At 48.8% G+C, this 17,779-nt stretch overlaps 1 protein-coding gene across 2 annotated transcripts in view; it reads right to left on the reverse strand.

Moving 5' to 3' along the window:
• Nucleotides 1–17,779, reverse strand: part of LOC123799205 (von Hippel-Lindau disease tumor suppressor) — a 73,211-nt gene that overhangs the window by 14,459 nt on the left and 40,973 nt on the right. For both annotated transcript variants that reach the window (XM_087866791.1, XM_045808232.2), the window contains 6 exons: nucleotides 12,275–12,399; nucleotides 10,178–10,372; nucleotides 10,030–10,094; nucleotides 7,387–7,501; nucleotides 5,740–5,849; nucleotides 3,890–4,085 (listed from right to left, as the gene is read on the reverse strand). In XM_087866791.1, the coding sequence (XP_087722917.1) occupies nucleotides 3,890–4,085; nucleotides 5,740–5,849; nucleotides 7,387–7,501; nucleotides 10,030–10,094; nucleotides 10,178–10,372; nucleotides 12,275–12,399 (806 nt within the window). The remainder of the gene's footprint in view (nucleotides 1–3,889; nucleotides 4,086–5,739; nucleotides 5,850–7,386; nucleotides 7,502–10,029; nucleotides 10,095–10,177; nucleotides 10,373–12,274; nucleotides 12,400–17,779) is intronic.

Raw genomic sequence — 17,779 nt, forward strand, 5'->3', positions numbered from 1 at the left:
GGGTGGAAACCAAACGTGTGCATATTACCATCAGTTTTATGTGTATATGCATATCCATATAAATATATAATACGTATGTTTATATATGCACACTATATTTACATAAAATATAAATATGTGCATGTGTAAATATGTATATTTACATATATGTACTATATATTTATATTTAATGTGTATATACACATACACATTTTTCTATATATACATGTGTCTACACACACACACACACTGTATTTTAAAAATCATTTCATTTAAAACCCCATCAGAAATGGTAAGCAGGCGGGACGCCTGGGTGTCTCAGTTGGTTAAGCATCTGCCTTCAGCTTAGGTCATGATCCCAGGGTCCTGGGATCGAGTCCTGCATCGGGCTCCCTGGTCAGCAGGAAGCCCGCTTCTCCCTCTGCCTGCTGCTCCCCCTGCTTGTGCCCTTCTCTCTCTCTCTCTCTGACAAATAAATAAATAAATCTTTTAAAAAAGGAAAAAAAAAGAAAAAGAAATGTCAGGAAAAGGAGGAATCCATGTACGTAAGTCTATTCTACACAGAAAGTCTCAGCAACCTCTAAAGCCTGTTCATTAATTCACCCACTCACAGAAGGAGCACAGCCCTGCACCAGTGTGAGACACCACAACACTGACAAACCATGAGATGTGTCTTAATAAAGGGGAAACCTGCTTTGAACAGAAATTCTCAGCAGAGCAAGGTAGTTAAGAGCTCTACAGTCAGCCCTGCCTGGGTTCAAATTCTCTCTTCCTTAATCACTAAGTGACTAAAATCAGAGCCTGCATCCTTACCTGGTAAATGGTGATCTGCTGGTTGTGAATATAAGGGAGTGAGTACCCCACCCTTAGTTTCAAATCTCTGTCCCACAACCTCCCTTGAAGCAAGTCAGAATACAGTCACATTGACTGCCAAGAAATCCTCCACCCCCAGGGGAAGGGCCTGCGGGTTAATTACAGACCCGCAGTGGCCAGGAGGGGGCAGCAGAGGGCACCCCGCAGCAAGTGGATGGGAGCAAGCTGAAAAGGTATTCCCAACCAGCTCCTGCCAGGAAGGGAGGGAGGAACGAGGGGAAATGAATAAACAGACATTCCCTCTACCCCTTCCACAGGCAGGCTCTGTGCTGAACATTCTAGAGAGGTCATTTAGTGCTTGGGGGGGGGAGGGCGGAGAACAAAAAAACAAAAAGAAACCCCACTGAAGGACGCCTGGGTGGCTCAGTCGGTTAAGCATCTGCCTTCAGCTCAGGTCATGGGATCGAGTCCTGCATCAGACTCCTTGCTCAGCAGGGAGCCTGCTTCTCCCTCTGCTTGTGCACGCACTCTCATTCGCTCTCGCTGACAAATAAATAAATAAAATCTTTAAAAAAAAAAAAAAACCCACTGAGAAATGCAGTGTTCCCAACAGGCGGAATCAGAGTTCAAAATCATACTGTCAGTTAGTGGCAGAGCTGAGAAAGAGTGAAGGGAGCCAGTGGTCACGGAACCAATAAATTAGTTTAAAAAATTGTTACGTCAAGAGCTGAGTTAAAAAGTCAAGGGTAAGGGGAGCCTGGATGGCTCAGTCGGTTGAGCGTCCCACTGGATTGCGGCTCAGGTCATAGTCTCAGGGTCATGTGATGGAGCCTCGCATGGGGCTCAGGGCTCAGCACTCAGCACAGAGTCTGCTTGGGATTCTCTCTCTCTCTCCCTCTGGCCCTACCCCCACCCACGCACGCTCCCTCTCTCTCTCTCTCTCTCTATCTCCCTCTAAAATAAATAAATAAAATCTTAAAAAAAAAAAAAAAAGGCAGGCACCTGGGTGCCTGGGTGTCAGTTAAGCTTCAGATTCTTGGTTTCAGCTCAGATCATGATCTCTCACTCGAGATATCGAGCCTGGGGCTGGGCTCTGCACTGAGCCTGGAGCCTGCTTAAGATTCTCTCTCTCTTGGGGCACCTGGGTGGCACAGCGGTTAAGCGCCTGCCTTCGGCTCAGGGCGTGATCCCAGGGTCCTGGGATCGAGTCCCGCATCAGGCTCCTCCGCTGGGAGCCTGCTTCTTCCTCTCCCGCTCCCCCTGCTTGTGTTCCCTCTCTCGCTGGCTGTCTCTATCTCTGTCAAATAAATAAATAAAATCTTTAAAAAAAAAAAAAAGATTCTCTCTCTCCTCTCCTCTGCTCTTCCCCTCTGTGCACTCACACTCTCTCTCTTTCAAAAAAAAAGCCAGGGGGAAAACAAAACTCAGGAGGGAGGGTGTGAAGGTAGGAATACTAGCCACCACAACAATAATCATCTTGGTAAGTGAAGGGTATTCTGCTAACTACATTATCTTATTAATCTCCATATCTGTCACTATCCCATTTTACAGAGGACAAAACAGGCCCAGAGTGACAGGTGAGGCCCCCGAGGTCACGCAGCTGAAAGTAACTAAGCTGGGACTCAAACCCACACAGGGTTCAGTCCTGCTGGTTTTTACAGGAGCAGGAGCCTGGGCTAGCCCCACTGAGCTTCACGGAGCCACTCACAGTGGAGCTGATGGGGGCAAGGACACCAGAAGAGCCCACGGGAGACAGAAGGAAGTAGAATCCGGCATCTGGAGGTCAGGATCGGAGCAGAAGGTGGCTCGGGAGGTCACTAGTGGGAGAGGTGGACGGACAAGAGACGGGTCAGAGAGAGAGGATGCACAGAGTTCAAGGCTAGAGAGGAAGAGAGAGGGCATGGTCCAAGAGGCAGCTGTTTGCTCTTGGCAAAGGCCAGCCAGAAACTGTCACTTTTCACAGGCAGCATTTCCCGGACTGGGTTCCATGGGACACTGGTGCAGAGAGAGACTGAGGAAATGAGGTTCCACAGTCAAATGAATTTGGGAAATGCTGCTTACCATCTTCCCAGCCGTGGTGAATTCACAATTAAATTAGATTAAAGGCTCATTACCATATTAAAGTCTCTGATTAATTTTGTGGTAAAGAAATCTGCTTGACCCTGCTTAACCCAGCATTGGTCATACCTGTTTGGCCACAAAATCCTTTAAACACATCAAACCTACAGAGACCTCAAGGCTGTTCCATAGAAATCTACTTTGGAGACTGCTCTACTCAGATCATGAGCTCCTGGGGGAAGGACTGTGTTTTAGCCACATCGATATTCCAAGTGCCTGGCATACGGTGGTGACAGGACACAGGACAGTGGTGGTGAGGACACAGGGAGGGCGGGGACACAGGTGGATCCTGAACGGAGGGCTGGCTGTTGAATGGATGGATACTGGATGAATAGTTCAGTGGATGACTGGACAGATGGATGGACAAAAACGAACAGACAACTGGATAGAGGAGTAGATGGCTGGCTGGGAAACAGAGAAGGAAGGAGTCTCACAGAAGCTGGACACTCACGAGTAGCTATATTTCAAGGGCCGGCAAACTTTTTCTGTAACAGGCCAGACAGTAAATATTTTAGGCTTTGTGGGCCACAAACCAAGTCTCTGTCATATATTCTTTTTTTTTTTTTTTTAAGATTTCATTTATTTGAGAGAGAGAACATGACCACAAGCAGGGGGAGTGGCAAGCAGAGGGAGAGGGAGAAGCAGGTTCCCCGCCAAGCAGGGAGCCCAACGAGGGCCTCAATCCCAGGACCCTAAGATCATGACCTGAGCCAAAGTCAGACGCTTAACCGACTGAGCCACCCAGGCGCCCCACATATTCTTTTTTTATTAGCAGTATTATTATATCTTTTATAAATATAAAAACTATTCTTAGTTATAGGCTGTACAAAATATGCCCCAGGCCATAGTTGGCCAACCCTTACTGTACTTCGATGGAATCTATCTAGGGGCCTCTATTATATCCTCTGCTTACAAAGCAGCTGTGGGAAGGACAACTGAGGGCAGGCCCAAGGCCAAGCAGAGAGAAGGAAGCTCTTACTATTCCACAGCTGAAGATGTCCACTCGTTTTGTCAGCTGCCCCACCCTGATGAAATCTTCCGGCAGATACGCAGCTGAGGCCTGGAAAAGGTGAGTCTTCATCATGGTATATTTTGACCTTTTGTTGTCTGGACACAGGTGAGCCATTGGATGAGCCAGCCTGGGGGTGAAGTTTTGGTCTAGCAAAACGTTGGAGCTGTGGAAAAGGAAGCAGAGAGAACTTTCTCGCTTTGAGCTGGACAAGAAGGGGTTGCCGTGGAGAGAGACCCTTTCGGAAAACAACTTCACAATAAGCAGCATTGGCCCCTGCGAGTTAAGGGTCACTTTAGACCCCCCATCTGGGTTTTCTGAGCCAGTCCTGGTGAGGGAAGGGAGTGGGAACCCCCTCCCACCAGCAAAGGAGGATGGAGATAAGATTAGCTGTGCTGCCGCGGGAATGGCATTTGGGGTGGCCAAAAAGGTGCGGCCTTCCTGGCCCTCACGGATGTCAAACCCTCATCGACCTCAGCTTGCCAAGACTCTGGGCTCTGCAGGCTTGGGCCCTTCTGAAACTGTTCTGACCCCAAGCTCTGGCCTGCCTGACTCAAGTCCTTTATGACCAGTCCTGCCCAGATCATGGGGTATAGGAAGAAGAATAAAAACATTCTTGGACCTAGGCATCTAACCTGTGGGAGTCAACACTCTCAGAAAGTACTCCAAGGGAAAAAACAAACAACAAACAAGAAAACAACTAAGTTACATGTGTAAAAATCATCAAACTAACCCTAAATAGTCATTTAAAAAACAGACATCGGGGCGCCTGAGTGGCGCAATTGGTTAAGCATCCCACTCTTGGTTTAGGCTCAGGTCATGATCTCAGGGTCGTGGGATTGAGCCCCGCATTGGGCTCCAAGCTCAGTGCGGAGCCTGCTTGGGATTCTCTCTCCCTCTCCCTCTGCCCCTCCCCCCCACCAAATAAATAAATCTTAAAAAAAAAAAAAACCAGACATTAATTTCAATGTCCACTATTAAGAGTGGTAAAGTAAATTATGGGCCAATTCCTTCAATGGAAAACTAAAAAGTCACTAAAAATGATGGCATGCAACATGAGGAAATATGCTCCCTTAGGGTAAGACTTCTGTGTGGTGGGGGCTAAAGAAATGGAGGCCAGCCGATGAGTCAGGGCACGAGGGCCAGAATGACCTCTGAACCTTTCATTTCCTTTATTGCTCTTACAATTGTGCAATCAGACAAAAATCAGGGAGGAAAAATGAGGACAAGGCTTCCACTTGTCAAATAGAGAACTTTGAGGCAGTATGAGTTGTATGGTTTCGAGGTCGTTTTGCCCGATTTTCTGGTATCTTCTGGAATCTCTCCCCATGCTGCCAGTCCCCAGACAGGACCCTTGTTCTTGGGCTAAGAACGGTGCTAAGATGCTGGGTTGCATGCCTACCCTGCAGGAAACTTCCCTGACATGAGTTGCTTTTACCAACAAATACATAAGCAGGGGGTGGGTCTCCAGGAAGACCTTGAGCAAGGAGCTCAAAATTCTAGGGGGCTTGGCCTAAAGCTCAAGGATCAGGTCCAGACCAGCTGCTGCACTGAAGTAAAGGGCATCAGGGGTGTCGGGTGTTCGCTGGGAAAGCACCAGGTCAAAAGGACAAGCATGGTGACAGATGGGCAGTGTGTAGGGACAGCAGAAACCCTGATTTCTGAGGGAATAACAAAGAAAGAAACAAGAGACCCAAGGGAGGCGAGGTGGGGAGAGCGATCCAAAGAAAGGAGAGACCAAGGGAGAGGAAGGGGCGCGGGAATGCGTGCAGCTCGCCCCGCAGCGCAGGCCCTCAGCAGAGTCCAGCCCACCCCCTCACCTCTTGACATTGCCATGGACGATCTGCAAGCCGTGCAGGTGCTCCACAGCACGAAGCAGCCCAGAGCAGATGCTGGCGCGCTGTGGCCAGAGGAGGGGGTCTGCGCCTCCCTGCGGAAAAGAGAACAGGGCGGCGGGGGAGGGGAGAAACAATCACACCTATGCGTTTTTAAAGTCCCAATGAGCTTCTGTCTCCCTCCGGCCTTCACATCCTCTGCAACAGGGCTTGACCAGCAGGGTGTACTGGCAGGGTACCAGTTCTGACATCAGAAGATCTAGCTGTAAATCCCAGCTCAGACACGCACTAGCTGTGTGACTCTAGGAAAGACACTCGATGTCTCTGAGCCTCGGTTTCTTCTTCAGTTATAAAATGGAAATGTTAATCCCTATGCTTCTCTAGGATTGCTCTAAGGACTCAGAGAAGGATATGGCAGGGGGTATATGGCATATGAGTGTACGGTATGCCCCTCACAGTGCCTGCCACACAGTAGGTGCTCAATAGCCTGCAGCTGTTTTTATCGTGACTATACAGTGGCAGGTCTGGAATTTCCCTCTAGAAGGGACGCCTGGGAGAGGGGCTAAGGAGCTTGTGTCAGGACACCAAGCACACTGGCCTTATGCCAATTTTCTGTGTATTTGGGGAGACTTCACAGGGGCTGAGGGTGATTGTAGGGTGAGCTAAAGCCCCCACCATCCCCCAGGCGCTGCCACTCTTGTTCTAAGACGGGAACTCCAGGCTCAATCACTACTTATTTTTCAAGTCCCGTCATAGGTCCCACATCCTCTAAGAACTAGCCTTGCTGACAGATTCCTTCTCAAAAAGTCTGAAATCTACAGCCACATGAACCCTGTTTAAATTCCAGCCCTGACACCTGTCAGCTGTGTTCCTTTGGGCAGGTCACTTTGCCTCTCTGTGCCAGAGACTCCTCTTTTGGAAAACGGGACATGTGTAAAGCCTTTATTGTGGTGTCTCGAACACAGCAAGAGCTCAACAAACCTAACAATCATTATACCATGAATAACTGCTTTGTCTGGTCTCTGTTAAGAGAAGCACTAATTCCCTTGTGGAATAAATCTTTCCCCCTATTTGAGGATTTTATGGGAAGGAGGTTTTTTGTTTTTACAATTGTAATTTTAGTATGTATTATGATGTTCCCATGCTATAATATGTGAAAGGTACTAAAGGGTATATAGTAAAAGTTCCTCTCCTGTCCCATGCCCCAGCTACCTAGCTCACTTCCTCAGAGGCACCCAAAGCACCAGTTTTCTGTATCTTTCCAGAGATAGCCCATAAAGACACAAGCAAATAGATATGTAACAGAATAGCATTTTTAACAAATAAAAATTTGCTTCCACTTCTCCATACTCTGTATCTCTGAATTACTTTTCTTGTCCTATTGCATTAACTAGCACCCCCAGAACAATGTTAAATAAAATTAGTACTGTGGGATACCTTTGTCCTGCTCTTGAAATGCCTCTTGTCAAATAACTTTTTTATAGGTTTACCTGAAGATGTTTAGCCCGATCTCATCTATCCCAACCTAACTTCTCTCTGGACGGCCCCTCTCCCTTCTGGAAGTCCCTCAACCTTGAGTCCCTATCTGGATGCTACCTGGTCCTGTTCTCTGACCATGACCCAGCCCCTTACCTGAGCCTGGAGTCTGTCCTGTAAAGAACCATTTGCCATGTATGGGTAGATCAAGCTGTAAAACTGATTTCCGGGGCAGAAGCCCAGCAGAGGTAAGACGTTGGGGTGGCGGCATCTGAAATCAGGTATTAGTGCAGAGGTGAGGAGTCAGACAGAAAGAATAAACAAAGACTGCTCCATTTCCTCACCTCCCACTCCTCTTCTGCCCCCTCTACCCCAGTGAGGCCACCAGTGACTTCCCAGCTCTCTTCCCAGCACCAGGGTACAGAGATGAAAACAGCCTGCCCTCAACAAGCCTGAAGTCAAGGAGCTCCAACTTACCCTAACTCACTGCTCTGCAGCACATAACACCTTAACCACCCCAGAGGCTTCTGGAAATAGAGGCTTAGAGGTTAAGGAACTTGCTCACGGTCATGACCAGCAAGCAAGGAAGGATCAGAACGCAGGTCTATTGGACTCCCAGGACTGGGTTCTTCCCTGAACTCCTCTTCTGCTGGGTTCTGAGTCACTGTTCCCTCCCTACTCTCTTCCTACCTCTGACTGCTCTTTCTTGGCTTTTTTCACCAAGACCCTCCTCCTTTGCCTTCCTCTGAAACCTAAGTATCCCCGGCTCAGCTTATCATCTTGTTTTATCAGCTATGTCTCCAGGTATCTCCCACCTCTATGGGGAATGCCCCCAAATCTCGCATTGCAGCCCCTTCCTAAGCTCTAGACCTGAACGTCTGCTTGCATCCTGCTGCTCCAGGAGAACACCCTAGACTCAGCAAGTCCCAAACCTGCTTCTGTGCCCAGTTACTACCTCAACAAAGGGCACCTGTGCAGTCTCCCTGCAGTCTCCTGGAAACCTCCTTACCTCCCCATCTAATTAGTCAGCATTCACCGTCATAAAGAGCTTCCCAACTGTCCCCTTCATTCCCCCCTCCTCTGCCTTGAGTCACACCCTGATGGATGCTCCACAAGACTGTTGAAATGGCCTCCTGCCCAGTCCCTCCTGCCCTCCTCCACTGCCCCCAGGCCATCCTACTGCACTTCTCACACTCAGGAGAGCCATTTACACTCAATCCCTTCTGGACCATAACCATTCCCAAGGCAGGGGCTCTGTATTCTTCCTAGAGCCAAAAAAGACCTTGGCAACTCACTCACATTTGCCCAATCAATGAATGGGGGTGTCTGCCGACTCCCGGAAGGCCCTTTGCCAAAATGGAAAGGGGAATTACACTTTCATTTTTTATTAAATATATGTGTTTATTCATGCACAGGTATGAATAGAGAAAAGATTAAAGAAAATATATCAAAATACTAACACAGGAGTAGTTACTTATGGGTGCTATGGAAAACAGGTGATTTCTACTTTCTTATTTATGATTTTCTTTATTTCTTAAGATACTCCACAATAATCATGCATTTGTCGCCCGAGGCTGCATGCTGGCAGAGTAAACCCAGAGAGCGACTTGCCAAGGTTGAATGACAGCTGGCGTCCAACGCCTGACAGGTGCCCAATACGCCTTTGTTAAATTCATCAGTCAGTCACAGCAGAGCCAGAACAAGTCTCCCCAGGTCCTTCCCGTTCTCTTTCCCAGTCCCCCGCCAGCTCTGGCACAGGCAGGCTCACTTCCCTTCTCAGCCTCTGTTTCCCCATCTGTAAAATGAGCAGGTTTGAAGATGACTTTTGAAGGTCTTTATTGCTCAGGACTTTATGGCTCAAAATTTCTCTGTCGGGGTGCCTGGGTGGCGAAGTGAGTTGAATGTCAGACTCTAGGTTTCGGCTCGGGTAGTGATCTCACTCAGCGCAGAGTCGGCTTGGGACTCTCTCTCCCTCTTCCTCCACTCTCTCTCCCTCCCCCTCCTCTCTCTCTCAAAATAAATAAATAAATCTTTTTAAAAATTTCTCTGCAAAGAGCTAGCTAGTAAATATTTTAGACTTTGTGGGCCAGTACAGTCTCTGCTGTGACCACTCAACCGTACACTTCTCACGAGAACAGCCGTAGAGAAGACAGAAGTAAGTGAGTGTGGCTGTATTCCAATAAAACTTTATTATGCACACCGAAATCTGAATTTCGTATACTTTTCACGTATCATGAAATGTTCTTCCTCTTGTGATTACCATGGAGAACCCATGCTTGGCCATCAGACCACACACACAGCACGGCCAGATCTCACCCGCGGGCACCACTGGCCAACTTCTGCTCCGGAGCAATACTGCTTGAAGATGGATTTGCCATTAGAGTGAAAAACAGTAAGTCTCTGTTCATCTCAAACAAATAGGATAGAAACAGATTTCTTCTACCCTGGAAGGAAGGAGCTGGGCCAAAAGAGCAAAAGTTCTTTGATAGTTCTAATCTATGCATGTAGTTGCTTCGTAGAAAACGCATGGAGTACGAAGCCAGACCAACCTAGGTTCAAATTCCAGCTCCGCCACTTACTGGCTGTGTGATCTTGGACAAGACACTTAACGCTTCTGAGCCTCAATTTGCCCATGTGCAACATAATGCTGGTAACAGGAGCTACGTGACAAGTTTCTTGTGAGGATTGAATGAAAATGTTTACATAGGGAGCACAGACATGCCTGGCACACCGGAAGCACTACATATAGGTTAGCTGTCATCGTTATTGAGCAAAGTATTTTCCAAAGGGGAGGCTTACCTATGACAAATTTGTACCTCCGCCTGGAAGAACTTTTCAACTGATCCTGGACCTGAGTAGGCCACCTGTGGGAAAAGACAATGAAACATGAAAATCCAGCCTCACCCATTCAGCTTCCACTCCTTACTAGAAACCAAGAAGTGCTCGCCTCTCTGAGCTTCTTGAAGACGAATGGCGTGCCATGCCTTTGCCCTTTGTAGATGTCAGCAAAGGCCCCCTCACTGATTTTGTGGTTTTGGTTGAAGTTATCAGTTGCCTGGACCACGTCTGCCTCGCTCCAGAAAAGGCTGTCTTCAGCCCGGCTCACAAGTGTTTCCTGCTGTGGAATGGAGGTGCTAAAGTCCTGGGAAAGGAGAGAGAAGAGTTGGAGATCAATATGGAACTAACACGGAAAATATTTTTCCTACTCCCTCAGGGAACCTTAGATCAAAGCTGAAGGGTGGAGGAGTTCATCTTGTCCAGTGAGGAGAAGTAGTCCTTTTCAGGACGTGGCTAGGGCCAGCTCAAATCCCAGCTCTGCCTCTAACTGGCTCTGTGACCTTGGGTAAGTAACTTAACCTCTCTGAGCCTTAATTTCCTCAGCAGCAAAAATGAAGATTTAGCAAGAGTACTCTGGAGGGTAATCCTGAAGATTAACTAAAATGTGAATATTCCTGGCACATGGCTGGGATTTTTTTTCTGCCTTTTTCCCTTAGTTTACAAAAGTGAGAACCAAGGAAGTCAGAGAGCTAAGGTGAGGTCACACATCTGGTCAAATGCTGAATTGGTGCCCCTGGTCCTATACATGGTAAACACGCTGGGAATTAGGATCGAGGTTCACATAACCAAACGCAATTCTGTGTGAGCCTATGAAAAGCAGCTCTGCTTCAGTCACGTGCCTTCTTAAAAATAGGTGCACAGAAGTTTAACTTTTTTTAAAGCTATCTATGCTCTTACAGACAGTTTTAGAAAATTAGAGGGAAAAAGAAACATCCACGATCCCATTACCCACTGAACTGCTATTAAAGTTTAAAGTATTTCTTGTAAATTAGATACATGGGATTTATTTTTAAAATTGGGATCATGCCATACACATAGTTTTGACTTCTGGTGTTTTTACTTAACATTATACTGTGATCATTCTACCAATTATTAAATTATCTTTGAAAATTATTAATTATTTAAAAAAAACCCACAACAAACCATGCTTAAGTGCCCATCTCCTTTATAGAACAGTCTTATTAACCAGACCCATGTAGCATTGGCTTTTCCACCAGGCACCCTGCCCAGCACACTTTTAGAGGCCCACAAAAACGTTTTGATTTCTTTTAAAACCAGAAGAACAAGAATGAACTTTTAGAATCACAGAAAATGTTTTTATTTTTAATCCAGCTTGGATTAGGTTCATCTTTGTGCCAATTGTAAAATAGAATCTTTGATTTTTTTTTTTAATGAAGGAAAGAAAAGGCCCACAAAGGCAAAAGTGCCTAAGACCCAAAAGTCATATGTGGCCCTGGACCCAAGTCATTGAAAAAGGATAACTCGGACATGTATTAGGTGGACAAAAGCTTAGAAGAGAGGTGGCTTGTAAGCAAACGACTTAGTATAAATGTAACCAATATATTTTGGGGGGAGAAAGATGCCATGTATCAGCTCTCTCTTTTTTTTTTTTTTTTAAGATTTTATTTATTTATTTGACAGAGAGAGAGCCAGCCAGCGAGAGAGGGAACACAAGCAGAGGGAGTGGGAGAGGAAGAAGCAGGCTCCCAGTGGAGCAGGGAGCCCGATGTGGGGCTCAATCCCAGGACTCTGGGATCATGCCCTGAGCCGAAGGCAGACGCACTTAATGACTGAGCCACCCAGGTACCCTTCAGCTCTCATTTAAACACAAAGAATGGAAAAGCTCATTAAAACATGTATTCATGCAAAATGCACCCTCTCCAGTCCCCCCAACCCCAGGCCCCCAGGCCCCAGCCACACTGACAGCCTGCATTTAGTCTTAGAAGCTTGGAGTAATTTCACGAGTCTCTTTTCTCCCTATCCCCCTAACCTCAAGCCCCCACACTGGTCCCAATACATTACTTTTTTTTTTTCCAAGTTCATTCGTTTATCTCTATATCCAACAGACCCAACGTAGGGCTCGAACTCATGACCCCGAGATCAAGAGCTGCAAGCTCTAATGACGGAGCCAGGCAGGAGCCCCAGTACACTGCATTTTTGAGCAAGGGCCATAAGCTAGGGGTGGGGGTGAGGGTGGGAGATTTACCTTTGAATCAGATGAAACAGGAAAGTTGGTTTTTAAGGAATGAGGGGCATCTGTGGAAGGAGGCGAGATGTTGGCTCTTGCTGGAGCAGGCCCTGGGAAGGAGGGACCATGGGTCTGGCTGTGCCCTGAAAAGGAGGAAGACAGGAGGGGTTCTCAACCAGGTCCCACACCACTTTCTCTTTCATTCCACAAACACTTTTTGTCACTAATGACATCTGCTATTTCCTGACACCCCCAGGTGCCAGCCTACACGCTCCTCACCAGCTACCTCAGTGAAGCTCTGCGACGGCCCCATGGGTTGGTTCTATATACGATTCCCATTGCACAGGGAGAGAAATGGAGGCATTGGAGGTGGCTACTGGCCCAGGGCCACACTGCCAGTAAGTGGCAGAGCCAGGCTTCAGATGGAGATCCTGTGACTTCCAAGCCCTACGCTGGCCCACCTCCCATACAAGGAGCAATGAAGGACACAGAGGTGATGAGCTATGGAGCCCACCTTCCAGAAAACTCCATTGCAGCAGCAATGGCAATAACCAGGCTCCAAGGACAAAGGCAGCAGAGAGTTCACCAAGGCAGGTTGGAAGGCCAAGGAGGGTTTCACAGAGGATTTCAAAAAGTGGGTAGAGGGCACTGAGGGAGAGGGACAGGCTGTGTGGAGGTATGAGAGCAGGTGAGCCCGGGCATGCTGAAAGCACTCCAGGCACACTTAGCTAGCAAACACTGATGTCAAACAAGGCACTGCTCTAAATGAGTCACTTTCTTAAGTCACTTAACCCAAACGACAATCCTAGGAGATAGGTATCATTACCATGGCCTCTTTACAGATGGTGAAACTGAGGCAGAGAGAGGTGAAGTAACCTTTCCAAGGGCACACAGCCAGTGGCTCTGGAGTCCATGCTCTTTTTTTTTTTTTCCTTAAGTGGGCTCCATGCAGAGCACCCAACGCAGGGCGTGGAGCCCAACGCAGGGCTTGAACTCACGGCACTGAGATCAAGACCTGAGCTGAGATCAAGACTTGGCCACTTAACCCACTGAGCCACCCAGGTGCCCCTGAAGTCCGTGCTCTTAATCCCTTAGTGAATGAAGAAAATTCAGAAGAGAGAAGGCTTGAAGAGTAGTTTGGGGTCCTGTAAAAGCCAGATTAAAGAGGTGACATTCCTTCATGGGGCACCAGAAAAAGATTAACCTGCACCCTACCAAGGCAGTCTAGAGTCGGGTGCATTACAGCGGGTGCAAGCCAGGGATGAGACGGATGAGCTGTGGTGGCCGATCCACACAGGAGCAGGCCTCGGCCAGAAGCCAGAAGCTTCAGCTGTCACCATCTGGAAACACCCAGGTGGCCCCATGGCTGGGATGGCCTCTGAGTAACGGGGCGCCGGGCCTCCAAGGGAACCTGGCTTTGCCCCAAGGTTGCTGGCCCAATCCACCTGTTTCAGATATTTCTGGCTTATAACATCAGGAGATTAGTGATTAATATGGAACTTTGGCCATAAAAAAATTTTTAATTCAGAAGACTGAAAATAGCACCATGATAAAGCTAGAATCGGGCTTACTAAACTATTAAAACCCAGGCAGGTGATAAAATAAAGCTCACCTAATGCAGCCCAAGAGGAGGGATGTCCTAAGCCTTTCTCCCTGAGTCCACTGTTCTAGACCTCTAGACAGCTGACTGAGAGCCCCACCACTCTCTCAAACCTATCCACACATCTGCCCAGGCTTCCCAGGGGCTGCTCCCCCATGACTGAGTGTGGTGGGGAGAAGAAGGGGAGACCCAGGGCCCTGATCTCCCTAAAGACACCAGGTGAGCCTGCCTTAGACACTCCCACCCAACCTTCCCACCCTCTCTCCTTCTGCTAGGCCCTAAGCCTCCTCCAGCTTTACCCAGCTCCTTCCCCATTTTCTCTCAGGCCTTTGTTCCGTGAAAATCCTCCTGCTTCTCAGGTGACCTCGGCCAATACAGGCCTCTGCCGGTGGGCCCAGGGACCCTGCCTTGCAGAGAGGCTCCCTGCCACTGCTGTCTCTTAGCATGCCCTGCCTTCTCTTGGCCTCGGCTCAGTACCCGTGGCCTGGGTCCCCAAACAGTGGTCACGTTCATCCATCTCCTAACTGTTGGCTGTGTCTCTGTGCCACCTCACTGTGAGTGACTTCATATTTTGTTTTCAATCCACGTTAATTCACACATTATGTATTTAGCCTTGAAATCCCCAGTTTTTTGTGCATGAGGTATACATCTTTTCCAACATCCATGCTCTCTCGTACCACGGGAGCCAGGCTCCATGCCCTGGGGACCACTGCTCCAGGCCGCTCCATTTCCCTCCTGCCTCCTCCCTCAAGTTCTGCCCTATCCTGGCCCAACCCAGAGCTGGCCTCGGGGCAGTGTTCTTACTGCACAGACGGTCCCTCACCCTCTCCATTTGCCCAGTGACTCGTAGGCCAGTGCTGGCCTCACATAAACCATGACTCTCTGGTCTGGCTTGATGCCTGGGGTTCGCCTGAGGGCTGTCCTGGGCCTCCTGGGTTGGGAGGGTGGTCACCGAAGTCTGCTTTTGTGACATATGAGGGCTACTCGTTGAAGGAGTGCCTCTTTATCCCTGTGGTTCTGGGGGGAAAGGAATGGGATTTGAGCCAAGGCCGCAGAGCTAACAAATCAGATAAGAACTAGACTTGCTTTGTAAATGCTTGGTGGAAGTCCTGGGTCGGTGAAGACATTCATCCTCACACATGTCCTTTCCCAAGCACTCTCCCTCCACGTGCCAAACCTTTTACTAAAAAAACACTTCCTACGGAGATCTTTCTGGAACGCCTGCTTTCCCAAGCAGAATACACTGAATCCCGCGCTGCCGAGCTGCACAGCTGAAGGCGTGAGTAAAGCCCACTGGGGAGGTGCTGCACCTGCTTGGTGGTTTTCTGCATCCTGCCCCGGGGCCGCCCGCGAAGCTGCCGCTCCGCTTCTCCATCTCCTCTGTCGGTATCACAGAGAAATGGGCTCGAGTCCTGGCTCTCTCACTGCTAAGATTTGAACTTGGGTGACCTGTCCTCCATTTCTTTGAGCTGTCTCAAATGCATACAGAGCAATAAAAGCCCATTCCTTGTAGAGTTCTCGTCCAGAGTAAATAAACGAAATGACAGTTACAAAGCACGAAGGGAGTCCCAAAGCTGGTAGAACTACACGCAGAATAAGAGATTCTGACAGCCCGACGGCCTCTCCCGGAGCTACGGCTCTGTGACGGTTACCTCGGCTACTAAAGCCCTCCTCTCTGAAGTCCGGCTGTGGGGATCTCCTTAATGAGCTGCTCACACATTTTCCTCCTCCCTGTCTCTTTCCCATTTCCTTCCCACCCACAAGAGAATCACGACATGCAGGCGTTACCGTGTGGGTTCTGAGGCAACCGGCCTGTGCTGGATCCTGGTCCCACTGTGGGGTTTCTCAGCCGTGAGGTTATGCATCCTTCCCCCACTGTCCAGGGGGAGCAACGAGAGCCCCCATGTCCCTGGGTCGTCAGGGCAACACCATGGCGCAGAAGCTCCTACACACGGCAGGTCAAGTTGCCGCCACCTGTCTCTGTCCCCCCCACCCCCGCCCCCAGTCCAACCTCCGCATTTTCCACTCCAACAAGATAATCAGTCAGCTTGAACTCTGGGCCCCAGTGGAACCTTAGGGTTTTCCCAAGAGAAGACAGGGTTTGGGTTATTAGATTAAATTAATGATTGTTTCCAGTTTGGGCAAAGATAGACAACCAGCTTCCTTCCTCTGTCTGTAGACTGTGTTGCTGGGACACATGTGCTCCCAAGGGCCATTCAGGAAAGGGAACAGGGCAAAGCCCTCCCCAGAGAAGGCCGGTCTCTGCGGTAGGCTAGATAAGGAGAACCAGAAGCTGTGACCCCTATCACCTCCTCCATCTGGGCCAGTGTTCCCCTAGAATTTCCCTGCTTTATTAGGATTCTTCCCTTTGGCCATCGACCAGTGTCGCATTTGCTGTAGGACCACTTCCCCTTATCTTTAACTGCTGATCAAAGTTCTGCCATTGTCTTGTTTGTTTTTATCTGTAGCTACAGTTAACAGTTCAGACTCCCGGGCCTAGAATTATATTCCCAGCTTCAGCCTATCTGGGGTGTCTGGAACACTGCTAATATTAACTAACATTTAATGAGCACCTAACGGTAGCAACACTGAGAAGTCTGATTCCGTACTACAACATGCTGACATAGGCTTTCATTAGTGTGCCTGCTTTTTTATTTTTTTTTTAAGATTTTATTTATTCATTGAGAGAGAGAGTACCCATGTGTGTGAGTGGGGAGAGGGCCAGAGGGAGAGGAAGAGAGACAATCTCAAGCAGACTCCACACCGAGTGCGGAGCCCGACGTGGGACTTGATCTCACCACCCCAAGATCACGACTCCCTGAAATCAAGTGTCAGTTGCTCAACCAACTGAGCTACCCAGGCGCCCCTGTGCCCGCTTTTTTAGATAAAGAAACTGAGGAACAGAGAAGCTAAGTAATTCTCCTGCTAGAAACTGAAAGGTGGGATTCAAATACAGGTTTGTCTAATGCAAAAACCCAGGCACGCTCCTCTAGGCCAATGCTGACCCTGGCTTCAGGAACACCACCAATGAACTGAGATTTCTTGGGCTTGGGACCTTCAGCTCACCACTCAGGAGCCTACAGGAGGGCAGGAGGGAGGCCAGGCCCCCGGGGAGAGGTGGTAAGAATGGACCCGGGGGTGTGAATAGTGTGAATAATTGCCCCCCCTCCCCCTGCGCCCAACACCGCCCCAGGGAAGCCATCTACAGGCTGAGTCCTTCCATCATTTGGCACACTGTCCCTGAGCCCTTCCCTGGGCACAAGGGGATGGAGACAGATCTGAAGTGGTCTGAAAGGCTCAGGGATAGCAGTGTGTGTGCTGTTAGGGACAGAGGCATTTAACCGCACTGCTCAGATGCTACTCCCTACTTGCGTGACCTTGAGCAAATCGCTTCTCCTTTCAGCACCTTAGGCGCTATAGAACAAAGCAGCAGATGTGTGCCCGGTAGAGGAGAGGAAGGTGGGGAGGTGGGCTGGCAGCACCTGTCAGTGCCCCACTGCGCAGCTGAGAGGGCCAGACCCCAGCCCGGCTATGGGCCCGTGCAGAACAAACAGAGAGGACAGCAGTCCCAGCCTGGAGCCGGCAGCAGGACCAGCCCGTGCTTGGGGCTCAGGAAACCACAGGGAAAATACCTGGGTCCCAGAGCGCATGACCTTAGCGGGCTGTGTAACCTCTCCATGCTTCGGTCTCCTCATCTGTAAAATGGGGATAATCGCCACACCTAACTTGTACAGCTGACTGAGGATTACATAAGGTGGCATCTCTGACGTGCTTAGAATGGTGTCTGGCACACAGACAGCCCTCAATTACACAGCTGTTTTCTTTCTATAAAAATGATAATATGTGGTATATATTCTGTTGGTATCTGACTTTTTCTTGGCTTTTTAAAATTCAATATATTGTGAGCATGTTTCCGTGCACAT

This window comes from Ursus americanus, chromosome 14 (assembly GCF_024610735.1).
Source record: "Ursus americanus isolate L20-20 chromosome 14, mUrsAme1.1.p, whole genome shotgun sequence".
Lineage (NCBI taxonomy): Eukaryota > Metazoa > Chordata > Mammalia > Carnivora > Ursidae > Ursus > Ursus americanus.